Below are 27,825 nucleotides of genomic sequence, written 5' to 3' on the forward strand. Positions count from 1 at the left end.
GGGGGGGGGGGGGGGTAGGGAAGAAGACACAACAATCACAGTTCCTTGAAGTTGTTTCCACAAACAGATGTGAGGTTGTTGGGAGGGAGGGAGAGAGGGAGGGAGCAGGGAGGTTTCGGTAATGCACCACAATAATCAACCACATTGTATATTGATAAAATAAATTTTTTAAAAAAATGCAGAGAGATTGAGTAGCTTGCTCAAGGTCACACATCTAGCAGAGCTGGGATTCTTGCTCATACCTAACCTGAAGATGAAAAGTCACTTGACCCAATGGAGGAATGCGGGGAGGGGACAATGATTGGTTCTTATACCTTTACGATGAAAGCTTTTAACCTTTTTATTTTGTGTCTGCTCGGAGAGCAGGTAGTAGGATTTCAAACAGCACTTCTATGCTCTGTTGTTTCTGCTGCTTCCTAGCGGGCTTAGGTTAGGAATTAATCATTGGTAACAGGAACACAGACTGTTTCCCCATAGCTACAGCTCTTGTAGTAGTGAAGGTTGAATCAGCGCCCTTTTATTCATGAAGGGTGACTCAGATGCTATTTTTAATCAACTTTTATTTCTTTCCATCTTAGGTAGGATTTGACAGCTATTACTCCCTCTTCTCTGGCTCCCAATTTCTTGGCTTCTGCTGCCTTCCCTGTGCTTTGGATTTTGAATGTGCATATTCCTTAAAGCTCTTGCCTTTGCTTACCAGGAGAGGAATATTCAGATTTGTGATAAACCATTGCCATTAACGTTCCCATTGTTTCTCCCCGTGGTAGCAGTAATCAGCAATTTGCGGAAATTCAGAAATGAGTTAAATTTTCTTTTTAATGAAGAAAAATACATCAAAATAGCATCTTCTCCTTTTGGAACTTATTTTAGGTATATTTATTTTTATGATAGCTTTCATTTACCGAGCCACTACGAATTTATTGAGCACCTGCAGTCCTTGTCCACTGCAATTTGCAGTGTGGTATGATAGATGCCCTTGTAAATGCAAGCCCAGAGAGCCGTGGCACAGAAGAGGGTTACCTAGCAGCCTGCCGCAGCAGGGTAAACTCAGGAGCATGGAGTGGCTCTCTGTACCATGCTTTATAAACCAGAGATCAGTACGTGTGATTTGACACAGTTTATTCTCAATTTGTAAACTAGTTTGAAAGGGTATAACACGGAATTATATTTCTTTATTTGGTTCTGCATTTTCACATCACCTTTTAAGTTACATTAAATCAGAACTACCTTGAAACTCTAAGATATATGGTCACGATAGCCATGTCAATTATTAAAAATTTTAGAAATATGCCAATTTTATTAGGTACGATGTTTTGCTCATCTCAGTCTTAATAACAAAAAGTCTGAGAGAATGTTTTGAAAGCAAATGCAAATTGGTTTCCTGGAATTTTTTGTTTCAATGGTGTCATTAGAGCTACAATTTTTGCATAAACTCTAAAGTAAATGTGACATACAAAATAGATTATGAAATTTCTATGAGATAACAAAAGAATTGTAAATTGGAACTAAATTTACAAGTAAGGTATATTAGCAGAATTGTTAAAAGCAGTTCTGGAGTTATACAGATTTGGATTCGAATTCCTATACCACTTTTATGAGACCGAGGAAAGTTACTTAACTTGTCTGTGTCTGTTAGCCCAGCTGTAAAATGGGGGCAGTAACAATACGTGCTTTGTAGGGTTATTGTGGAGATTAATTAAATTAACATACACAAGGGTTGGTAATAAGGATGATGAATATAGAAAAATTATGGTTATCAATTCTCTGAAACTATTGAAGGGGAAAAATTCTCCTATGATCAGGTATTAGTTAGTTTCTAAAAAAAAAAAAAAAATGTATTAACCAAAAAAAATTCTAGACCCATCAAGCAAATTTAAAGAGCCCAGGATAGAGGATGGCATCCAAAATCGGATTGCATGAGTCTAAATCCTGCTTTGACCCTTCCTTGCTGTGACTTTGGACAAGTCACTTAGGCTCTCATACCTCCATATCTTTGTCTGTATCCTGGGAATACACTGGGTTTTATACAAATTAATGTCTGTGAAGTGCTTAGAACAGTGCCTGGCATATGATAATATCGTGTAAGCATTTGCCTATTTCTGTTATTATTAGCATTATTCCTTAGATTCCTGTAAAATAAATATTGAATGAGTGATATCTGTTTGATAGAGTCTTTTTCCTTACTTTGACTAAATATGGTAATCTAAATATACTAATACCACACACTTACCTGGTTCTCAGACTTAACTGTTTCAGACTGGTCTCCCCGGTTCTTCTGAAATAGAAATGTCTTTGTTGTTCTTGGCTGGTTGCTACCTCCTTGGTTAATTTCCATATCAAAGAGATAAACCCCTTCTGTTTAGAGGACACCACTATTTTCTATTTAAGGTTGTTCCCGCAATAACTCTGGAATTGTTTTGGTCTGTGCTTTCCAGGTGGACTATTTGATGCTTGCCCAGTCCAGATCCAAAGTACCCAGGCTATTTACCAGGGCTATTTTCAGAGTTGTCTTCTGACATTATAGCAATAGGATAATTTGTTTCTGGGGGCATTCCAAGCTGCCCTCACAAAGAAGATGCAGGAAAAAAAATTTTAATTCTGCACAGTTACAGTCCATGTATTATGTGAACCTGCTAACTTTTCTAAATATTCATTTACTGATTCATTTATTCATCAAAGATTTTGTGAGCCACAGGATTAGTGCTGGGGATAGCAAGATAAATAAGATACTGGCTTTGTCTTAAAAGGATTCTGAAAGACTTGTAAATCAAAGATTCATTCATTCACCAAATTTTTACTGATCACCCACTATGGGCCAAATATGCATCTGGGCATTGGCGCCACAAAAGTGAACAAATACTGACAAAGTACCTGTCCTCAGGACTTTACGTTCTGATAGAGGGAGATAGAGAGTATGTGGGTGCTGATAGGTGCTATGAAGACAAGCAAACCAGGCTGTATTAGCTAGTGTGTTTTGTTGCAGACAACCACATCTGTTGTTGCCAGTTTGAACAGGAAAGGATTTATTATGGGTCATTTTAGGAATCTACAGAAGGACGGGAGAAGAGCTTCTATGCCACAGCTAAGGGAAAAGTCCAGCATCCACCTGGGACGGTCCCAGCGGGAACGCACTGATGCTGCTGCCCACTGCACAGCTGCTCCAAGGTCACGCTCTCCTGAGTGGCTACACTCTCAGGCGCTCATTTTCCACGCCTCCCATGGATGCCCCTGCCTGGCAGAATACCAGCTGAAAGAGCACCTGGGAGATATGGTTCTGAGCCTTCAGGCTCTGTGTTAGCAGAAGGTTCCTAGAAAGGGTTGGATGAGCTGGTCTATGCATAGGGTATGGTAGGTAGACAGTGAAGGGGAGTTGCTGTTTTACATAGACTGGTCATGAAAGATGTGTCAGAGATTGCATTTAGCTGCTCACCAGGAAACCCAACAGCAACTTGCCACTCACTCTGCACACGAAGCCCAACTGCTTTAAGAAGACTTGGCCTCTGCGTTCTCCGCCAGCTCACACACTGAATACTGGGGCTCCAGTCACGTGGGATTGCTTGCTCTTCCCATGTGCACAAACCTCATGCTGTCTCCCACCACGTGCCACACTGTTCTCTCTCTGCACTACCTTTTCCACTGTTGTTTGCCCAGCTGCCTGTTTTAGCTGAGGAGTCTTTGCACCCCCAGCTCACATCATGAGCCTCTTTCCTATGTTCCTGTAGCAGACTTTGTGCCACGTATTTAATAATTTTCTGTATTATATTAAAATGATTATTTTGTGTTTGTTTCCCTTATTCCATGAGCTCTAAAAGATCAGGGACTACCTTGTTGATCTTTGGAACCCTAGTGCCTCACACATAGTAGGCAACCAGTAAATATTTTGAGGTGACATAAGTTAAATTTTAAATAAGCAGAAATTTGCTAGTTCAAGAAATTGGGAGAAAGATGGGCATTCCAAGCAGAGGAAAGAGCACATGCACAGGTACAGATACGGGAAAGAGCAAAACAGGTTTGGGAAAGTGTAAGCAATTCGGTGGGGCTAGAAGAAAGAAAGCATGTTGAGAAAGGCTGGGATTAGGATGGGTCTTAGGTGCTAAGCAAAAGAGTTTGAGCTTATTTGAAAGCTTTAAGGAAGCCAAATTGAAGGATTTTAAACATGTAAGAGACTTGCATGATCAGATTTGTGTTTTTAAGCAGATTTGTCTAACAGCTGGGTAAATGGTAGATTAGAGGGGCTCAGACTGGCAGCAAAGAGGCCATGAAGAAGTCGTTCCAAGCAGTGAGTGTGGAAGATTGGAGGCGGTGGCACCGGTGTGAAGACGCGGCAGGCTCATGGGCTGCTTAAGATTCAAGATCAGTAGGATTTGGAGACTGACTGGCTGTGGCACGAGTAAAATGGAGCAGGGTTTTAACCAGAAGGCCCCCTTGGTCACCTCCCCACCCATCCTCATGCCACTGCCTCATGCCCCCAACCCTGAACCCCCTTGTATGGATGATGGATAGTGAAAAACAAACGGATCACTTTCATTTCCCATCTGCAGCAAGGAAAAGAAACTCTAAATGTTAGTGCTGGAAGGGACCTTGGAGATCACCCAGGCCAACCCCTAATTTGATATATGACTGAGCCAAAGAAAATGGATGACTTTTCTTCCCCACCTCTGAAAATCACTGATAGGCAGCCAGTCACTACTGCATCATACATGTGGTTCTCCATACAGCACTCATCTCTAATATTACCTTGTGTATTTGATCATGTTCTGTCTCCCCCTGATATTAGAATGTAATATTTAAGATCAGAGCCCTTGACTGTCTAAATCAATATTATGCCTATGCATTAGACACTTAACAAACATTTGTTGAAAGAGGAATGATCCAGGTATAATCAGGTTTGTACCCTCCTGAACCTGTGATTTTTGCACAGGACCTTGGTTTGGAGGTTATCAAATCCATAATTCTATTTCCTACTAATCAATCCTATAGAGACTAAAATCTACCAAGCGATAACTGTGGTTTATGTGGCTTCAGATGGTGAAGAGATAAAAAATAATCATTATTATATTACTTTAAAAATATTAACCACTGATCAACTCATACCCATTAGATTGGCTACTATTAAAAAATGTGTTGGCAAGGATATGGAGAAATTGGAACCTCTGTGCACTCTTGGTAGAATGTAAAATGGCATAGTTGCTGTGGAAAATAGAGTGGAGATTCCTCAGATTAAAAATAGAATTGCCATATGATCCAGCGATTCCACTTCTGGGAACATAGCCAAAAGAACTGAAAGCAGGGTCTCAAAGAGATATATGTATACATATGTTCATAGCAACATCATTCACAGTAGCTAAAACGTGGAAGCAACCCAAGGGTCCACTGGATGAAGAATGAATAAACAGAATGTGTTACATATATACAATGAATATTATTTAGCTTTAAAAAGGAAGGAAATTTTAACACATGTTACAACATGGCTAAACCTTGAGGCCATTGTACTAAGTGAAATAAGCCAGTCACAGAAAAAAACTATGATTCTGAGTAGTCAAATTCATAGAGACAGAAAGTAGAACTGGAGGGTGGAATGCAGAGTTATGATTTAATGGGTATAGAATTTTAGGTTTGCAAGATGAAAGAGTTCTGGAGACTAGTTGCACAACAATGTCAATCTATTTAGCACTACTAAACTGTACACTTAAAAATGGTCAAGATGGTATAGTTCATGTGTATTTTATCACAATTTTAAAAATCTTTTTTGGATTATGAATATTCATGAGGTACAAAGTGTCACCTCATTTGATCCTTACAGTAGCCCCGAACTATTGTTAGAAATGTAAGTCCCATTTTAAAGTGAGGAAAATAAGGCTTAGAGAAGCAAAGTGAATTGTCCAAGGCACATAACAGAAAATGGCCAAGCGGAGCTGCACACTCAGATCTCCTGATTCCACGCCCGGCACTAGCTTCTGCCACATCAGGCGAGAGGAAGTGTAGTTGAATTAACTTGTCTGCTGGTGGAAGTATTAGAAACCAACCTTGGCAATTTATGGAGAGAGCTCTGAATGTGTGTTGGGGGAGGGGAGGTGGAGGCAGGTGGAGAAATGTGTGCAAGAGAGAGAAAGAGAGGAAAGAGGAGAGAGCATGCAGGCAATGTCCCAGACACCTGCTTCCTGCTTCTGGTTCAATTTCCCCCCTTCCTAAATGTTTGGAGGGCAGGTGTGAGTCAACTGTAAACACAGTGAGAAAATGTCACCCAGCATTCCCTCAGCTGGCAAAATCAGAAGTCAACTGCCATGCAGATGGTCTGTGTCCATGAAATTAAAAACCTTTCTGATGATCAGGAGAGGACAGTGGCTCTTACTTTTTGAAATGGCTCCCTTAGATGTCCTACCTCCTGTGAAGGCAAAATATGACAAGTTGCACTCCCCAAAATAAATGAGATCTAGTGGGAGAAAGGGGGAAGCAATAGGAAGGGCACATAGCAGGAGTCAAGCCTAATCCTACCTGGCCGCACCACCAACCCACTCTATAATCCTGGGCACGTCCTTTCCTCTACTCAAAGCGTTAGGCTGCCATTATTGCCATCATTTTCATAATCAGCAGTCTCCCCCTTATCTGCAGGGGATATGATCTAAGACCCCTGGTGGATGCCTGAAACTATGGATGAAACCAAACCCTATATGTACTGTATTTTTTTCCTATGCATACATACTGATGATAAAGTTTAATTTATAATTTAGGCATAGGAACAGATGAACAACAGCAATTAATAATAAAATAGGGCAATTATAACGATATACTGCAATAAAAGTTACGTGAACGTACCCAACCCCCCCCCCCAAAAAAATTTCTTATTGTACTGTATCCTAGGTAACCAAAACCAAGGAAAGCAAAACCGCAGGTAAGGGGGGACTACAGTACGGAATTTGAGCTGAATTTAGACAGAAGAGCACGATCTACCGAGAGAGTGAAAAATAGAAGGGGATCATCTAGACTCTTATAAATGGCTTTTATTTATTATGGGTCTACTATGGATACTTTACATATAGTAACCTTAATCCTTCTACCACTTGACAACCTGTTTTTATGGTGAGAAGATCAAGTTTTCCAAAATATTTGCCTAGATGGTAAAGAGCAGAGTCAGACTTTGAACACAGGCCTGTCTAGTTCCTAAGTTGTTCTTTTCTCCAGTCCATAGTGTTAAGTTCAACAGCCAAGACATAAAGAGCTGTGAAAACACCAAGGAGAGAGAGAAGAAGCTCTCTCTGCCTGTCATCCCCAGGGGAGATCTTGATGGAGAGGTGGCATTGAAGTGCAAGAAAGCAGTTGACAAGTAGATGGGGAATGGATTTTGGATTTTGTGAGCAAAGTCAGGGCGGTGGAGAGTACAAGGCTTCTAGGTAAATTGTAAGCAGTTCTGTTTGGTCTAAGGGTAGTTGTGTTGGGCTTTGGTTGAAGATCGTAATTCCACGATCTTTTGAGCTAGTCGGGACTACATTATGAAGAACTGTGAATGCTGTACCAAGCAGTTTGGAACTTAGTTTTATAGGCAGTGGGGAGCCATCAAAATTTTGTATCGAGGAATTTATCAGCAATTGTCAGTACTGTCTAGAAGTGTTCTTTATATGCTGTGAGACAATTAAACATACCCGAAGTGTTTCAGAATGGAGAAAATTGTTTTCTTTCCATTTCACATTGACAGTAGTGTTACTGGCTAATATCTCCCACCAGGTAAGCAATTGCTCTATATCAGCAGTCAGAGCCTCTAAACGTGTACAGTGAAGCCAGCCATGTTATAGTCTGTTTTTTGTCATTTGTAACAGAATACCTGAAACTGGGTAATTTGTAAGAAAAAAAAATGTGTCTCACAGTTTTGGAGTCTGGGAAGTCCAAAGTTGACAGGGAGCATCTGGTGAGGGCCCTCTTCCTGGTGAGGACTCTACAAAGTCCCACAGGGTGTCACGTAGTGAGAGCTGAGTAAGGACACCTTAATGTGCTCACTTGTTTTCCTTCTAACGCCACCAGTCCACACTCATGATAATCCATTTATCCATTAACCCATTAATCCATGAATGGATTCATCTGTTCTTGAGGGCAGAGACCTCACAATTCAATCACCTCCCAAAGTCCCTGTCTTTCAACACTGCCACATTGTGAATCAAGCTACCACATGGGCTTTAAAGGGGCCAAACACTCAGACCATAACATCAGCTAATGACACTGGCATTTTTCCTGGAATAATGGGACACTTTTTTTTTGTTTTGTTTTGTTTTTAACGCTTTAGGAAGGGGTAAGAAACTTCAAGGAACTTCAAGCCAAATTTCAGAAGTTTGATACTCCACCTCTTCCAGGACCTACTAAATTTCCAGCAGGTGTTTCTCAAAAGGATGACATTGGAAGCACACAGTTCACACGAATTTTGGCCAGTGGGAAACCCATCTTATCCAGCCACAGACAACCTCCCCCATATTGTTCCAGTGGTGAGTCCCACCCTCTTAAACCTCAGAAAATGAAGTTGGAACATAGGAGTGAAATTCAGAAATGTTCCAGTTCTCCAGGACCTCTGGAAATGTCTGCTGTGTCTTCTGCAGTAAATTCACAGAAGCCTTCTCTGCTGTTAGATGTGAATCAATCAAACGCTGGGATAACCGATAAGGAGAAAGTAATGGTGGCCAATAGCTTCAGAGTCAAGCTCTGGAACTGGGAGAAGGTTTCATCTCAGAAAAGTGAGATGTCATCTGCCCTTCTTCCTTCCAATTGTAGAAGGAAGGTCTTTCATGTGGAAGGGGAAAAAGTTATAGGGCTTACCCAAGAGGAGCCAAGGAAGAAGCTGGAGGCAAAAGGAGCCCAGACTGTTCCTTCCCAGGGGTATTTGGTGGCCCAAAGAAAATTACTTGCCACCTCTGCAAATCCCTCTTTTCTACTTTCTCAACATGGCAGGAAGAGCCAGGAAAACCCCGGTCCTGAGAGAGGCCCATCAGGCAGTCCCTGCCAGTCTGTCTATGAGTGTGAGCTTGCCATCCAGGCCCCAGGTAAGAAATGTCATTCCCATGGGACTGGGGGGAGAGGTCTAATTTAAAGCCTGTTGACTTGGGGTGGTCATATACATGACCTGGGCAATGTTTGCTCCAAACTCCAGCGGAAGTGTCCTAGCCCTATCTGCTAGATTGTAATCTCAGCTTTGGGTAAAGTGCTTAATCTCCTGGAATTACATTACAAGACAGTTTGGGCAAATTTGGATTTGAGTCCTAGCTCTACTTCTTACAAGCTGCATGAACTTAGGCAATATGCATAACTTCTTAGAGCCTGGTCTGCTCTCCTAGAAATCAGATCAATCACCAATTTTCTCTTAGTAAACAGCACAACTATCCTCCTAGTTTCTCAAGCAAAAAACCTAAGAGTCATGTTCTATTCTTCCCTCCCCCTCATTTTTGGCATCAAATCCATCAGCAAGCTCTTGGTTCTACTACCAAAGTGTGTTCCAAATCCCTCCACATCTGGACAGATGTGGCCTCTGCCCTTGTCCACACCACCATCATCTCTCACCCAGACCATTTCATCAGCCCAGCGGCTCCCCCTGCTTCCACACTCTTCCCCCTTGTGTTCTGTTCTCCCTCTAGCAGGCAGAGTGATCCACTAAGGCATAAATCAGATCACATCCCTTTCCTGCTCCAAGTCAACTCCAACCACCTTACAATGGCTCATGCAGTTTGGTCTTGCTGACTTCTCTTACCCTCTCCCTGTCTTGCCATATCACCTCACTCTTCCTTAGATATCCCAAGCTGGTTCCACCCCAGGTCTTTGCACTTGTCGACCCCTCTGCCTGGAGCATTCTTCTGCCAGGTCTCTGTCATCTCACTTCCTCATGTCATCAAGCTCTCTGCTCTAGTGCTACCTGCTCTGAGTGGACCTTGTTGATCACTCTGTCTAAAATAGCCGCCCCACTCCCATCGCTCTGTCTTCTCACATTGCTTTGGTTTTCTTCATATCATTTATCCCTACCTGATATATGTGTTTGTTCAGCTCAGTAAGATGTAAGTTATAAGATGATAATGACTATCTTCTTTACCACCATATGCCCAGCACCTAGAGGAACAAGGCCAGGTTGAATAAGTTCTTAGAAAACATTTGTTGAATGAATGATTGAATGGGTGGATGGGTAGATGGATAGATCTCCTGCTTACAACCCTATGAGGTTTCTCTTTGTACTCAGAATAGAATCTAAACTACTTACTCAATGTTCTTCATGGCTCTGCGTTCTGGTCCCTGCTCTGTCTCTTCCCCATCTCCTACCCGTCTTCCCTTAGCCCACTAGCCCATAGTCAGTGCACCAGATTTTTTGCCGTTCTTTAAACAGAACTTGTCATGTCTCAGGGCCTTTGCTTTTTCTGTACCCTTATTTCTTTGACCTTTGAATCGCTACATTTAGGTCTAAGTTCAATTGGCACTTTCCAAGATCAGCCTTCTCTAACCTCTCTATCTAAAGAACACTGCTTCACCATCAACAGTTCACATTCTTATTATCCTGTTTTATTTATTTCATAGAACTTACAGATCTCTATAATTATCTTGTGTGTTTATTTGTTTACTTGTTTCTCATCAGTCTCCTCTTATTAGAATAAAAATTGCTGAAGGCAGGACTTTATCTGTTCATGTTCTCCACTCTACCTGCAGCTCCTAGAACAATGCCTGGAATATAATAAAAAAAATATAGTTATCAATGAAGGGATGGGAAGGAAGATTGGGTGGTCAGAAAGATGGATGGAAAGAAGGATGGATGGGAGAAAGAAAAGAAAGATGGATTACCTACCAGATGGAGCTGTTGAGAGAGTTAAGTGAGATAACCCATGTAAATTGCTTAGCACAGTGCCTGGTAAAATTCGGGGCCCCATTTGTAAGTGAGAATTCATTTTCACTATGTCTTCTCCCCAATTTGATAAAGACTGAAATTTCTGGCATTTACTTATAATTAAAGCCTAAGAAGAAAGGAACTTTGGCCCTGACTGAGTTTCTGGGCATGTAATCCCTGCTAGTAGGGCACAATGGAAGCTTTCCCTCCCCTCCCAGCTGGTAGAGGACACCACAGGAAGTATGATAGAGGTACATGCAACACGCAAGTCCACTTATTTAGCTTGAGCATGGATAGTCAACTACTGTTTTACATAACTTAAAAATTAAGGCACTTGGATTATGTAAGATTTTGTGATATTCTCAGTGTAAGAGGCAGATATGATTTTTATATATAATATTGGAATTTTTGTTGGAGTTGGATTTATGAGTGCAGAAAGACAAAGTATATAAAATTGAGAGTGTCCCAGAAAATTCCAGGACACAATTCACAGGTACCCACCTACCACAAATTCAGCCTTGAAGCCAGTGCTAGGCTATAAGCCCTAAAAATCAGAGACCAATTCTTACTCCTCTATAGCCCCCACGTTATTTGCACATCATACATGCTAGAAGAATCCTCTCAATTAATAGTCATTGCCTGTCTCCCCTGAAGCAGGCCTTGTGCTTGGTGCTGGGAGAGCAATATGACATAATCTCTGTCCACAGGAGCCCATGTTTAATGGGAGGATAGACCAGCCTCTTTAATATCATAATACTGATATAGAGGTATTAACAATGTGCTATAGGGATACAAATCAGGAAGTGGTTAATTCTGGGTTTGATTTCTGGTAGAAATGGAGAAAAGCTTTCTAAAGGAAGTACCATTGGAGATAAGCTTTAAAAGAGTGAGTCAAAATTTGCCAAGAGAGGGAGTAGCATTCCAGAACCAGGAATGGCATGAACAAAATCTTGGATATATGAAAGCTTTGTAAGGCTTTTAAAATCAAATCTGGAGAACTGAGAAACCAGTGGTGTGAGTGATCGATGTTTGGGCTTCAGGAAGCAGGATGATACAGTGTGACGAGAAAAGAATCTGAAGACTTAGGGGCCATGTGTGCGGAAATGGCAGAGAACAAGTGGACGGGTGTCATGCTGGGGAAGCCAGTGGGGCAGCAGGGTGGGTGACGTGGTCAGCTTTGTGTTTGATCAGGGCACTCTGGCTGCAGGGTAGAGGATGGATTGGAGGGGAGTGAGACTGAGGCAAAAAACCAGTAGTTCCATCCAACAAAGCCACAAAATGGAAATAATAATAGCCTACATTTTTTCCTGTCTGTGCTCAGAAAAACAGGCGTTTATCAGGCGTCACCAACCTCCCAAAACAAAGCCACTGCCTTCCATCGAGTCCCTGGGTCCTCGTCCTCCAAAGCCTTCAAAGCCCCCTGTTGTGAGCCTCCAGGCCTTCCAGAGGCAGCCAGCTGCTACTGCCAAGACCCAAAGGGAAGGTAAGGAATGGCTGTGACTCTTGCATGTCACTTTCCTCCTGCATTGACACTCAGGTGACAATGCCACTACTGCTTTTCCATGGGGCTGGACATCCATCACTGCTTATTCTCACATAGAGGCCATGGCAGGTTGCCCATGAAATGACAGATCTTTGGGAATTGGCCCCTTATCGCTCCTGGGCCAGCCCGCTTCCCCTGAGAGCATGGCATTTAATCACTGGGAATCTGTCCAAGAGGAAGAAAAGGAAAAGTCACCAAGCAGGGAGGCGGTTGAGCCTCTGTTTCTTGCAAAACCTGTGTTGTCAACACAGTCCAGGTGCAGAAGTGGAGAGGGAGTGAAAAGGAAGGAAGTCAGGGTGAACTTGACCTGAGATCCTATGGGGGTCCTCTCAGGCCTCTGTGATCTGCCTTTGGTAATTAATTGAAGGCCCCCCTTCCCCCCACTGCCCCCCTGATCCTTTCCAGGAACCGAAGCATCCTTAGAAGCCATTCCTCTGTGCTGTTTTGTGTCTTCCTCTGCTATTTAGGGAAACACCTCTCATCCCTCACCACTCTCATCACAGCCTGACCTTGTTGACAATTTAAACGCCTTCGCTTATGTTTGCGCTAGTGAAACATGAGGTGAACGTGCACTTTGGGGTGCCGTGTAGTGCTCTGCTAACGTGTGCTTTACTGTGGCTGTCAGCGCCAGCAGATGGTATGCTGGGAGCGCGAGTGCTGTCTTCGAGTGTTCATTTGACTGCTCTGGGCAACCTCTTGATTAAATTACTCCAACTCAGCAGTTCTCAAACTTGAGTATGTGTCAGAATCACCTAGAGGACTTATTAAAACAAATTGCTGGGCCTCAAAGTTTCTGATTGAGTTTGTCTGGATTGGATCCTGAGAATTTGCCTTTTAGCAAGTTCCCAGGTGATGCTGTTGCTGGTCCAGGGACCACACTTTGAGAACCACTGCTGCAAGTCATCATTAAGTCTTATCCTAAAAGAAAACTCTGGAGGGAGAGCGATGGAGCTCTTGTAAGTATACTTTAGTAATATGGCCACCTCCATATCAAAGAAGGCCTGCACATGACCTTTCTGAAAGGGAAGAAGGTTGTCAGAGAGCATAGAACAAAGTACTAAATCTTTTGTAATAAAGTGTGCTCTGAAGATCTCAGCTCCCCCACTCTCTAGCTACCTAAGTTTGGGCATGTTACTCACTGAGCCTCATTTTTCCTTATCTGTAAAATGGAGATAAATGATTATACCACTGAGCTCGTAGGATTATTGTAAAGATAATGAGATGATACTTGGAAAGAGCTTAAACAATGCTTGGCACACCAGTAAGCACTCTATCAGTGATCAGTGATTACTCTAAACAAGCAATGAGCAGTTATTCTCTTTGTGTCAGTCCTGTGATGGAAACAAAAGATTAAGAGATAAACCCCACAGGTTCTAGTCCTCAAGGAGATCGAGGTCTAGTGCAAGAGATTGTACCCATAAATAAATACCATAAAGTGTGGGCAAGCACTGCAATGCAGAGACAGGCAGTCCCCTGGGTGCTGGGGTGCAGGTAGGGGATGTTTGCGACATAGATGTGCTGCCACTCCACACTTCATCTCTGGGTCAGGTCATCCCACGAGCATAATTCGTTTTCACCAGGATGCTGCCAGTGCCTTTTTTTTTTTTTTTTTCACTCTCCCTCTTGCTCTTGTAGTGGCTGTGAAAGAAGGCTACCTGACTCCAGAAAGGTAAGTACGTGTCCTTAATTGTGGGGATGGTGGCACATCAGCCAGGCTACTTAGCCTGCCCACAAGCAGGCATAAGCACAAGCCAAGTGTCTGTATTTCTCAGAAGGGTTGTGGGAAGAGCAGATTTATAAGCAACAAACTGCAACTTCTGTTGTAAAAGAAGGATTAAATAAACTGTATTTAACTACTGTGCTGACGTTAAGTTACCAAGATGGTCCTCTAAGGTTCTTCTTTTTATTACACGGTTGGGTTGAGTAAATTGAAGCATCAGCTTCTATAGTCGTAAATCAAATTAGAGGCTAAAGAACGTTCTGGGCAGCTGGCGTAATGCTAGGGATTGGTAATGGGATAAAGGACGTTCTATTTTTGGTGCATTCATTCTAAGAATTTGCTACGGTAGCATCGGTTCATTAAGGCACTCAACAAAATAATATCTACTGAGCCCTTTGATGTGTCATGCACTGAGCTGGCTACTTTATACACATTTCCCATTTGGTGGCCTCGAGAGGGCTGCACAGTTGCTGCTGCCATCCTCATTTTACAGCTCAAGACACTTGGGCTCAGAAAGTTTGCCACTTGCTGTGCCATGATTCTGACCCAGATATGCCCAAACTCTTCTGACTGTGTACCTCGCCTCTCTCACAGAGATGCTCCTGTTCTCAAAAAGGTTAGTCTTAGAAGGAGAACCAGACTTACAAATAATTTTGCTTATTCATTCATCAAATGCTTGTAATCATAAAGTGTGTTGTTTTGTACAAGATTCAGATTTTATTCATTTAAAACATATTTATTGAGCATACACTGTAAGCCAAGCACTTTTCTGTACATTAAAAACAGCACTATACAAAGTACACAAAATATCTTACATGCATCTGCACACACACTTTTATTTATTTATTTATTTCAAAGTCCTTCAAGTTGAACTGGAAAATATTGACCTCCCTACCCTAAACTCCCAACCATCTGTCCTCTTTGGTACAACAGACATTACCTTTATTTCTTCTTTACGTGACAGTTCTTAAAACATCTAAAGGCTACATTCTTCTCTAAATTAAAATTCTCACATTTTTCAACCATTATTTATAAAACAAGGGTCTGTATTCTAGCTGTATTTCTATGAATACATATTTTAATCATCTTGTTAAGAACTCAGTGCACCTTCAATAGCCATCTTTCATTTCTGGGCTCTTCATATTGTATATTAAATCTGAGAAGCAGCATTGTGTAGTAGAATAAGGACAGGTTCTGGAACCAGATTAGCAAAAGTCCGAACTCCTCCTCTACACCTTAGGTCACTTAACAGCTCAGAACTTTGATATACACATCTCCAAAATGGACACAAAAATAGTATTTGCTCTACTGTGTTGGTATGAAGACCAAGTGAGTTAAATTGTGTAAAGCATGGAGTACACAGGAGATGCTCAATGAGTTTAATCTCTTCAACCCTTGACCTCTCCATCCTTTGTTGTCTCTTAAATATTAATGTCTCATTAGTTCCCAACAGTGAAATGGCTCTCTGGAGATTTTTCTCTGCCATGCCTTTTCCATGCAAACCAAGCTGGCTGGCATCCTTCTTGAGTAAGCAGTGCCTTTTGTGTGAGCAAAGCAGGTTAGTTAGTCCCAGAGCAGCAATCAGCACTGGGTCTCTGTCAGTACTTGGTCTCTGTCAGTACTTAGCAGAGTTGGCTGATATTTTATTCATTAGCTATAAATGTGGCTTCTCTCCCATTAGGAATGTCAAAGGGTAGTCCTGACTCAGGGAATCTTTGACTCAGACACATCAGGAAGGGAAAGGCTGCTTATTTCAGGAGCAGAGACGATTCAGACTGCGTAGTGTTTCTCAAACGAGGGTCTCTTGGTGGGTTCTTGGGAACCTGTCATTTTCTGTCTTCAACTTTTAAATTTTGTATTTCGTTTTAATGATAGTCTTTAAAAGCTAGTAGAAGCCTACTTTGAGACTTCTGGGTGACCTTGTTCATACCTAGCACTTTGGAACATACTTTCGGTTTTGCATTGTTGGTATTTCCGCCCCCTGCAGAGTGGGAAACACAGATGCCTTCCAGGGCGGGCAGGTCACATGACTCTGTCCAGCACCCGTGTTAGACAATGGGGAGGGTGGTGGACCATATGGAAGTGGGGAATGGAACCTGGCCTTACTAAGTCATTCAAGCAAAACGACAATAATAATAACAACACTGCAGCCAAACAAATCCATCCGTAGCCCTTATTTGAACAGTAATAAGTGCTATGAAGGAAAAGTTTAAGAGCATTAGGATAATAACTGGGGATTGGAAGTGAAATAAAGTTTAGGATGATTAAGAAAGGCCTCTCGGAGGTGGTGACATTTGGGGTGAGAACTGAATAACAAGGATCCAGCCATAGAAAGGTCTATGAGAACATTCCACGAAAGGGACTAACTGGTGCAAAGTCTCCAGGGAGAAGTTTTCAAATATTCCTCCTTTAAAAAAATTCACCTGTAGCTCTATTTACTGAGCACTTTCCTTAGACAAAGACCTGTGCCTTATACTTCCATCCATTCTCTCATTTTAAAACTCCCAGCCGCCGCCACCCCATGAAGTAAGTGATTTGAAGACTATCTGACCACAGAGGGTCAGGTTAAGTAATCCAGGTGGGTGCGACTGGCACTGGGTCAACCATGCCAGGGTACAGGGAGGCTGGCCAGGGTGAAAGGGTTTGGAGCCCAGTGTTGCCTTTTCTCTTCAGTGGCCTTCAGATGATAAGCTGGAAAAAGTCATGATTGTGGAAAAAATCAGGCAATCACAAGTTACAAACTTGAAGCTTATTTTTGTACAAAGGCATATGCGGTAAGGTTGAATGGAAACTAATCTTGAGCATGGCCACACACTGGGTATTGCTCAGACCTTTTGTATCTGTTAGACTGACTTTATCCACATGCCCGTCATAGAGCAAAATTAATACTCCCATTTTGTAGATGAGAAACCAAGAGCCAGAAATGTTTCATGACTTGCCCTAAAGTGCAAGAACATACAAAGCTTATTCAGGATGTGAACTCAAGGCCATATTACAGATTTTTAGCCATATTATCCTGTCTCAGATTTTTTCCACCATGAAGGGTTTTTATTTATTTTTTTTTTAATTTTATTTTGTTGATATACAATGTGGTTGATTATTGTGGCCCATTACTGAAACCTCCCTCCCTCCTCCCTCTCCCCCTCCCCCCCAACAATGTCCTTTCTGTTTGCTTGTGGTATCAACTTCAAGGAATTGTAGTTATGTCTTCTTCCCCCCCCCCCGGTTTTGACAGTATTTCATTCATTTTTATAGCTGAGTAGTATTCCATTGTGTAGATGTACCACATTTTCCGTATCCACTCATCCGATGATGGACATTTGGGCTGGTTCCAACTCTTGGCTATTGTGAAGAGTGCTGCGATGAACATTGGGGAACAGGTATACCTTCTCGTCTGATCTCGGAAGCTAAGCAGGGTCGGGCCTGGTTAGTACTTGGATGGGACACCCTAGAGATATCTATTAAACTGTAAACCCCATGAAAGAAGGGATAATGTTTTTCACCTCCCAGAGCAAGAAAGACAAAATTGAACTAGTTTCAAAAAGTAATAATAATTTCAAGACTATGACAATGACTAACAAGGGCATGAGGCAGAGTATGATGGTATATAGAAATAGATGGGGAGGAGGGCTATTTGGAAAAGATAGCTGGAGAAAGATTTTGTGAAAGGGAACAAAGGTGAGACTGGATGGTTGAGGAGCAGGCCATACAGAAGATATCCCAGGCAGCAGGAACAACGTTTGCAAGGTCCTCAAGATAGGAGAGAGCACAGCACTCTGGCTGTGGAGAATAGATCATGGAAGGGCCAAGCAGAATAACATTTAGTATGTTAAAGAGAAAAATAGGGTTGTGCATGGGACATTGGTGATAAGGATATTGCAAGCAGAGGAATCACATGCACAAAAGCATAGAGGCAGGAAACAGCCTGATGTGTTCAGGAAATACAGGTAACGTGACATGATTAGAATGTGTAGTGGCAGGGTGTGGGGTCGGGGGAGGGGTCCGGCAGCGTGTAATAGCTGCTCAATAAATGTTGTCTGAGTAGGGGAATGAACTTAGATGGTATCCAGCTTGAGACTCAAATCATATCCAGTCTATTTTTGTTATTTCCCATTTTCCTGGGTGTACCTCACCTCTCTTTCTAAATTATAAATTCTTCAAAACCAGGAGAGGGTCTAATATTTCTTTCTTACCAGCTGCATAATTGAAGTTTGTTTAAGTTGAATGGCAGCAATGTTTACAAAATAGAAGATCCAGAAAGTATGTTATAAAGAGTTAAAAGCATAGATTCTGGGGTCAGAAAGGCTTGGATTCATGTTTCCAGTTCCACAAACTAGCTATGTGGACTCGGAAAAGTTATTTAGTATCTCAGGGACTTCCACATTCTCCTATAGGAAATGGTGGAATCAAATCCCATCTCCTAGGGTGATTGTGAGGACTGAGATGCGCATCTTTAATTCTGCAAAGTAGAATTACAGTGTTGTAAACACTGGATAAAAGGCAGTGACTTGTTGTTTGTTCTTAGTAGCGGGGCTTGGCTGTATCAAGGTCTAAGCTCCAGGCAGCAGACTGGCAGTCAGATGGGACTCCTAGTGAAAGGCTGCCACTAGCTCCGAGGAAGACCCTGCTTCTCTCTCTGTAAAACAGATGGGCACACCTCAGAACAGACGCTCTGAAATTTGAAATGCAGATTTTTAAAAATTTGACCTTAGAGATCAAAATAACCACAATCCCTTATTTCGATGAGGGCTTGTGGTCATTTTGTTTTATGCCGCTGAGGTTGCCACTGGTTTATTAAGAATCTGCTTTAGCAGTTGCATTAGTAGAAGACAAATGCTTTTAGAAAGTCATTCCAAATTCACCACTGGTTCCGCCCTAACCTCAAATTACAGGTTAAATAAAATTTTTATTTTATAGCTGATAATGCCAGGCTCAGAGAATAGTAGCTTCATTGTCACGTTCTCCCCATATAAATGACTAATATATAGGAGAATTGATCTGTGAAACTGTTGGATCAGCCTAACAAAGTCTTGAAAAATATCATCCTGAACCCATTCATAAACTGCTTGACTTTCACCATCATCCGGTGCTTCATTATTTTCTTTTTTCAGGTTTCCCTTGGTTCTAGAGTGACTTGTAGTGCAGAGAGAAAGACCAATGGACTATTTCCATACCCCCTGTGCTACTTACCAACAGTGCTATCCTGGGCAAGTTATTGAATATCTTCAGGCCTCAGTTTCCTCATCTGTAAAATGCCTCATAGTGCTACTGAGAGGATTAAATGAGATAACATATATACTGCTAACATGAATATAGTTTTTTCAAAGAGTGAATAAGAATGTGCGACTTAATGAATGAGAAAGCTTAGAATATTTTTACTTTTGCATCTTTTGTAGACATGCTCTTCTCCCATTATGGCTTTGGTTAATAGCTTGGACAGTCCTCTGGGGTCTTCTTAGCTCTAGGTTCTAATGACCCATTTCTTTGATGACTTTCACTGCAGTGTGAGCTACTCCTGCTATGTTGACTTCGACTGGTACTTTCCCTGTGTGAGACGGTATATAGCACAGTGGCTAAGACCACAGATTCTGGAGTCACATACCCGGCTTCTAATCTGTAATCTGTGCTCTGCCATTTACTACTCTGTGAGCTTGGATTATGCCTCAGTTTCCTCATCTCAACATGTAAGGACTGATAGTATCTACTTTATAGGGGCAAATGAATTGACACGTACAATTGGAACAATGCCTGGCTCATAGTGAATTCTCAATAATTATTAGCTATTATTATTGTTTACATGCCCTCCTTATGAATGAAATCAACGCTTTGACAATGTAGCTTCAGAGTTAAACTGAAGCCGAGGAGATAGAATATTTTGTAATGTTATGCAGCACTTCAGTAACATTTACTTGCTCATCATAGTTTTGTGGTCCTCTGTAGAAATAATGGGGTTATAAATATATGAATAAAAGAAAAAAACCTAGTGTCCAGGACTGAGAGATGTTGAAGATGTATTTATTGTTAGTTGTTGTAGTAAAAGTCATAGTAGAATCAGTAAAGTTATGGTACTGTGGTGATAGGGTTGTGTATATATATGTGTATATGTATATAAACACATATAAAAATATATATACCCAAATATAAAAATATATATTATACAATATGCACACATGTGTGTGCGTGTGTGTGTTTTGTAAAAATATGTAGAGACAAAAGTTTTAATACCTTACAAGAGAAAAATATCCTTTAAAATTTATCATGTATTTTTGTGAACCTGGTACAAATGCATTTTGAGATCTATTTTAGATAGCATGGATGCCATTTTTTAAAATCTAATTGCCGATCATTTAAGTCAAGCGAAGGATTTCTCAATGTGAAGGCCTGTGGGGAGAGTCGTCTTATAAGAAGTACTTACAGGAAATAGGAATTTGCCCAGTTTGAAATTTGGGAATTGAGAAACCAGATGCTCTCACACCCCCTTGTCACCAGGAACCTATAGAATGTCACAGAGAGCACCTGCTGGCTAAACTATCCCTATTTCCAAAATTTGTGGCCCATTGAAATAAGAAGTGGAAAAATCTGGGTTTTCAACTTAGGTCCACAACACCCCCACCACCCTTATAAAATAAATACAAAAGTACAGCTTACAGGTTTTACTGTCCAAGTCTCAACCATCCTACTCAATGCAAGGTTGTCTTTAGATTTCTCAGAACTTTCTTGCAGTGAAACTTTTTGACTTACTGTTATGTAATGTGGCAGAGAAGACAAGAAAATTGCCTCTTGGGCATTTCCTTTGTGGTAACTCATTTATTCTCACACAGTCACCCTGTGAGGAAATTAAGGCTCTAAGAACCTAAAAGACAGCTCAGGATGACAGAGCCAGTGAAAATGCACATACTGAATCTAAGCACAGTGTCTAACACATGGCAAACCCTCAATAGTAGCTACAGGTATTACTGTGATGAATTTCATTATTTGATCAAGTGAACAGATGCTTGAATCAGCTGTGTGAGCCACGTCTTCAGAGAGTACAGCCTAATGTGGAAGGTGACAAATCATTCTTCTAAGGACAATGAGAGATTCTGCAGAGAGATCTCAGGGCTGTGGTCCAGAGGTAGACATGGCAAGTGGAAACAACCATGAGAAGAGGTCACTTGTCTATGCTTCAGTCAAAGAGATACTGCTTGTTCAAAAATTTATTTTGAAGGTAGAATTCTATCTAAGGGTCTAAACAAAATTACAAAATTTCTGGTTTTGTAAATCATCTTTAACACTTGCCTTGCATTTAAGGAGCTGTTGCTTCTCGAACCTAGATAATATTGAAGATATCATTAAGAAACATTAAAGTTTTATGATGTAGTATTTCAATTGCTAGAGGTTTTCTATAAGACAGTATGAAAAGGTAGAAACCAGATCCTATGCCAGTAATAAAAGAACTTTACAAAATGCAAACCTCAAAATTTATCTTTTAAAAATACAATCATTTCTGTCCTCCAATATCCACAATATCCATTTAAAGTAAATTTAATTGTCACTATTTTGTAAAGTAGGACATGGAGAGTTAAGGTATTTATCTAGTACTTTATAACTAGAAAGTGGAAGAGAGCTAGGATTCAGATTTATATCTGTCCGGCCCCATGCTCCAGGTCTGCCTGTTATTCTACGCTGCCTCCTGATAGCATCTGTACTGCTGGAGACAGACATTTTTCATAAGTGTGGAAATAAGGAATAAAGAAATTGAAACATAGCTATATTTAAATCATAGAGTTACTTCTTCTCTGTGATCCAAGTTCTTTATATTGATCCACACTGTATAAAATCAAGGTGGATCTCAGATCTAGCTTTAATGGACTGAGGGAAAAGATAAAAGACATTTTCAGGTAGCAAAGAAGCAGGTTTAAATACAGCTACAATGTCCTTTGTCCCTTTTAACATTAATCCTGAGACTCTCTCTCCGTAAAGACAATTGATCCTAAAGATGCCTTTTTCAAAAAAACATTTGGTTGAAATTATTTATAATCATCTGAAGTCAGATATTTATTCATTTCTGATCAAAGCTGACCCTTAATGAGGGACATGCAGGTTGTTTTGAATTTTCGCCATTGTAGACAGTGCTGCAGTAATCATCTTATGTTTCTAGGTGAATGAATACAAGCAGGTTTCTCAAAGCTATTTACTTAGAAGTAGAATTGCTAAGTGGTAGTAAATAAACAACTTAAGTGTTACTAGATATTGAAAAATTATCCTCCAAAATGGTTGTGCCAATTCATACTCTTAAAGCAGCATATGGATTTTCTGTTTCTTTATCTTCTTGCCAAATGAGGTATTATTTTCAAACTGGATACTTGATAATCTGATGGGTGTGAACTAAATTCTCATTGTCTTGATTTCCATTTTCCTGTTTACTATGAAGTTAGGAATTTGCTTTTATGAGCTATTCAATTTAACTCTTCTGAGATGTCTGTCATATACTTTTGTCCAATTTTCTGTGGGGTTATTTGTCTTTTTCCTATTGCTGAAGTTCCCAATAGAGTTTAGATATTAACTCTGTTACACTTCACAGTTAAGTATGATATTTGTTGGAAGTTAATCTAATTAAGAAAGTTTATCTCCATGAAATGTTTTTATGCATCTATTAAAATAATGGTTTTTTTTTTCCTCTTTTATCAAAACAGTGTGATTAATTGCAATGGTAGATTTTCTATCATTGAAGCCATCCTTGAAGTCTTGGAATGAATTTTAGTTGTTCTTGAGTTATTTCTAATGTTGCTTAATTCATTGTTCCAGTATTTTATTCAGTGAGTTTGGGTTAAAATCTCTCTTTTTTTCATAGTCCATTTTTTTCCCCTTTATTTTGCTTAAAATCAGGGATCTGACACTTCTAGAAACCATCAGGAAATAGTTGAAAAATTCTTATCAAAATAAACTAATAATAATAATAATTTTATGGAATGGAATGAGTACCAAAATAAGAATTAAAAATGTTTGTATTAGGATTCTTAAAAAAAAAAATAGTACAATCAATTTCTGTACACCTTATTTTCTTATTTTGTAAAATAGCAAAATAAAACTAATGCTTTTATAAATATTCTTTTGATGGTTAATTTTCTATAGTTGTATAGGCTGAAGCTCCATATGTTTAGCACTGATCAGAGAATATATAAGGTTCAGAATAACATTTCTGAAAAACAAACAAAATTATTTGGCAGCTAATTCATTCATGCACTATTTTTTCCAGTTGTATTTTAGATTTCCCAAACAACTAAAAATTTCTTTTGGCTGAAATATGTCATTTTGATGTATTTTAGTAAGGATCTGTGAGTAGTAAGTGCATGCACTTTCATTCTGAAAATGTCTTTGTTTCTCTCTCACTCTTCAAAGGTAATTTAGGTGAAATAGAATTTTATGTTAGCTTTTTTCAATTCCTAGTATTTTAAGATATTATCCACCATCTCCACCATCCAGGTTGCTAATGAGAAGTCCATAGTCTGATTTTTGTTCCTTAGTAGAAACTCTGTCTTTTCACTCATGTAGGTTTTATGTCTTTTTCCTTTCTTTGACTTATGCTAATTTATTACAAAGTGTGTACATGTGGATTTATTGTTATTTCTCATTATTAAGGGTGCTTCAATAGAAGAACTTATGACCCTTTTCAATTTTAGAAGTCTTCTTAAATTTTAGAAAAGTCTCTTGTTTGAATATTGACTCCTTTTCATCATTCTCTCTCTTCTTTCCTTTCAAAATTCCTAGTATACGTATGTTGGATCTTATTCTATTTTCCCTATCTCTTAACTTCTCTTGAATCTCTCTATGCTATATTCCACGTGATTTCATCAGATTTAACTAATTCACCAATTCCCTCTTCTGCTGCGTCTAGTCTACCTTTCAGTCTCTACATTAAAATTTTTATTTCAACAACTGTATTTGTGATTCCTCTAACTCCTTTTTTCTGTCCCCAAATCTACCAGTTCTTTTTTTCCGTCTCTTATTTTTACCTAATGGCTATTATTCCTCACTTTATTTCTCTCAACACTGAAAACATACTTATTTTAAATTCACTTTCTTGTTATTCTATTATTTCCCCCATTAGTTATATCTTCTGACTATCTTATGATGGCTCATCTCCTTGTGTGGTTTTCAGTTTTTTTACTATCATATATATATATATTTTTGGAATGGTAATTGTTTTATTTGGAAACAATAGATGCCACGTGTCGTGGAAGCATCTTTACAGAATAATTTCAGATTCACCTTTGCAAGGGAGTTTTGGGTTTCAAGTACGAGTTTTGGCTTGTGTCTCTGAAATACACAGATCTTACTAGATATTGAAAAATTATCCTCCAAAATGGTTGTGCCAATTCATACTCTTAAAGCAGCATATGGATTTTCTGTTTCTTTATCTTCTTGCCAAATGAGGTATTATTTTCAAACTGGATACTTGATAATCTGATGGGTGTGAACTAAATTCTCATTGTCTTGATTTCCATTTTCCTGTTTACTATGAAGTTAGGACCCGCACCTCGCTCAGCCAGTGAGCGGCCGGTCTGTATGTGGGATCCGAACCCTCAGCGGGAGCGCCGCCACACTTCCCAAGTGGTGCACTGTAGCAGTGCGCCACCGGGCCGGCCCATTGCCTGGGTTTTTGAGTTTCTGATTTCTCATGAGTTACTCTTTCAGCTTCTATGGCCATAGCAAGCTTCCTTGCACATTCCCTGGGAGAATGGACAGATTTTTTTTAGAATTTGTTTTACAAATGGGACAGCATTTTATGACTCTGGAGTTTATGCTGTTCCAGCTTCCTATTCATATGAGGCCCTGGGGGCTCAGATTTACCTTTTGACTCAGACATTAAATCCAGTTGCCCAGCCATTAAGATCACTCTTTATCTGGTCTTAATTTCCCTTTGAGTCTCTTTACTGCGGTTCTCACTTGCATCTTTAATTGTGAGTTTCCTCTCTATGGCACCTGGGGGTTTTACTTTATTAATTTCTATGTGAGCTCTGTAAACTTTGAACAATTCTTCACATTATCATATTTCATCTAGAATTCCTGTGTTTAGGGGTGATGCACCTTTCATATCTGCTTAGGCCACCATATTGGCCAGTCATATTTATATTTCTTTAATGAGGAAAAAACACAAAAAGCTTTATTATATGTTTAAACAAATGTTTTAAGTAACCTTTTCTCTCCATGCTTCTCAGTGCTGAATTTGAAGAACCACATAATTACGAGGCAACGATTTCATATCTGAGACACTCTGGCAACTCCATTAACCTGTGCACTACAAAAGAAATTGCTGATTGTAAGTCTGCTAAGCCAATTAATATTGTACTTCCATGTGGGATGAAAATGTGTCAAAAAGGGTATTTTCCCTCTAGCTAACTGTAAGTTTAAAAATTCATGGCCATTCTGCTCTACCATCTTATTTCTTTTTTCTTTTTTTCCCCATGGCTGGTCTCTTAAAAGTATAAACAAATCCAGTCGGGCATCAGTGACTCATGACTCCTGTTGGGACCTTCTCTCTATCTCTTCTCTCTCCTTCACCAATTGACTTAGCTGCTTTGCCTTTTGTAGATACAAGGGAGGGAAAATCAAGATAGGGTGATTCATTTTTATTCCTTCTCCTATAGAAACTTTGTCTCTCTTCGTGTGGTGTCTTTCTGGAAGTCCCCTGGTTATTCAGTGTATAGAGAGGGAGATAACAGAACATGAGAATTAGTCCCCTGTGTTCAGTCTGAATGGGAGCAGGGGATTTATTTGATGGATCTGACCACTGGTTCAAAACTAAGTCCTTCTGCCTCTGGTATTGCCAACAATGTTCAGACCTTTTTGTGAAAAAAGGTAAAAAGATGAAGAAACAGGGACTCATTTCTTCAAGTTCTGAAGTCTTTGTTCTGGCTATAGAATCAGCCAGTTTTCTACAAAAGGCATAAATACTAGTGCTGGAATAAACACTAGTATTTGTTGAGCCTGTGTTATGGGCTACAGTCCTGTGTTAGGTCCTCTTTGTCCATCTATGCTGATAGAGTGGTTTTATCACCCCACCGATTGAGACAGGAAATTGAGGATCAGAGAGACTGAGTTGCACAAGGTCATACAAGTAATATGTAGTAGAGCTATAATGTGAAACAGGTTCAGCTTGCCTCAAAAATCCACATACTTTTCATAATCTTATGCTGCTTCTCATTCAAGGAAGTTTGGCTTTCCTGGAAGGAGGATCAAAGAGATCGTGTGGTCCAACCTCTTTATTGTTCAGACAAGAGGTCCAAGATTCTGGGAAAGGAAGTCATTTTCCTGGGAATACATACTTAAGAAGTTCATGGAGTAAGAATCAGGACCCATTGAAATTTCCGTCCACTTCCCCAGGAAATAAGGGGTTGGAGAACTACTAGAAAACTCCCTGTCCCCTAGACTGGGTGAGGTCTAGATTCTCCCATATGGCTTATAAACTACTAGCCATAAGAGGAGCCACTCCTGCCCCCAACACCCCCGGAAGGCAATGCTGCCCTATACTCAGGGTCTCTGGGCCCCAGCTTGAGAGCAGGGCTTCTCAAATTCTAAGGTTCACACAGATCACCTGAGTGTCTTGTTAAAGTGTAGATTCTGGTTCGGTAGCTCTGGTGTGGGGTCTAAGATTCTGTACTTACAAAAAGTTTCCTGGTGATGCCAGTGCCACCAGTCTACAGGCCACACTTTGAACAGAAAGGCCGTGGGCCCCATTTGAGCCAAATTCCAACTGTGTGCTTTTGTACAAGGCTAAGAGTTCACAAGGCCAAGGGGATGCTCCTATCAGAGCCTGCACCTTCTCTCTCTGGACCATGTGTGATCCCTAGAATCCACCCCCTTTAAATGACTTTCCAAGATCCTGCTTGGATCTCCTCCCTAAGTCTTTCTTCCTCAAACAGACTGGGCTGCAGGGAGAGCTGTTCCTGGGGAATGGCATGGATGGGGTTTGGACATATGCAAGGCCCCTCATGGTGCAGAGAGAAGCTGAGGATTGAAATGGGAAGCTGGACCCAAAGCCTGCACTTGTTCTCTCCAGGCCACACATTTTAAAGACGGGCCTGCCAGGTGTATTTCTTGAGGTACTCAAAGAAGGATCCACTAACCCAGGCCTCTCTTTAGTGTTTCATGGAAGGATTTCTTGTGTATTTCATGGACAGTGCTGTCGAGGAGGCAAGGGATTATGTATGAAACAAGAAAAGGCTCAGAAAATAAGCCACTTACCCAATGGAGAGGTGACCGAGCATAGGACAGTAGAAAGGGAGCAGAGCGGGAGAAGGGCAAGGGTGGCTATGGCTTCTCCTGCCAGAGACGGGGTACAGGCATCCTTGCAGGAGTTAGGAATACACCTGATGGAGCAGAAGAGGCTGGAGAACCACAGCCTGGGATCAAGAAGGTTCTGTTGTAGGTCCCCACCGCTCTCCCTCCCTCTCTCTAAAGAGCCAAGATGCAGCTACCTGCAGGAAGGAGAAAGGAAGTGAGGTATTGTACTCCCACTTGTACTCTGATTCTTCTCCCAGTATCTTCCATCCTCTCTATACTGCTCATTGGTTGAATGACATTTGAATCTCAGTTTCTTCATCTCAAAAATGGGTATAATCTCTTTGGTGGACTTATTCTGAGTGTTTGATAAAATAATACATTTATATTCAAGTGAAATTCTGCTTCTGGGAAGATGGAGCAGATGTACTTTACCCTATTCCTCCTGCTAAGTACAAC

At 40.6% G+C, this 27,825-nt stretch overlaps 1 protein-coding gene across 1 annotated transcript in view; it reads left to right on the plus strand.

Annotated features, from left to right (window-relative positions):
• Nucleotides 1-27,825, plus strand: part of LOC103603554 (chromosome unknown open reading frame, human C1orf168) — a 100,804-nt gene that overhangs the window by 26,954 nt on the left and 46,025 nt on the right. Inside the window, exons 2-6 of the mRNA XM_008588111.1 lie at nt 8,276-9,023; nt 12,162-12,323; nt 14,019-14,052; nt 18,314-18,322; nt 25,305-25,405. Of these exons, the coding sequence (XP_008586333.1) occupies nt 8,276-9,023; nt 12,162-12,323; nt 14,019-14,052; nt 18,314-18,322; nt 25,305-25,405 (1,054 nt within the window). The remainder of the gene's footprint in view (nt 1-8,275; nt 9,024-12,161; nt 12,324-14,018; nt 14,053-18,313; nt 18,323-25,304; nt 25,406-27,825) is intronic.

The sequence above is a fragment of the Galeopterus variegatus genome, unplaced genomic scaffold (assembly GCF_000696425.1).
Source record: "Galeopterus variegatus unplaced genomic scaffold, G_variegatus-3.0.2 Scaffold122, whole genome shotgun sequence".
Taxonomy (NCBI): Eukaryota; Metazoa; Chordata; class Mammalia; order Dermoptera; family Cynocephalidae; genus Galeopterus; species Galeopterus variegatus.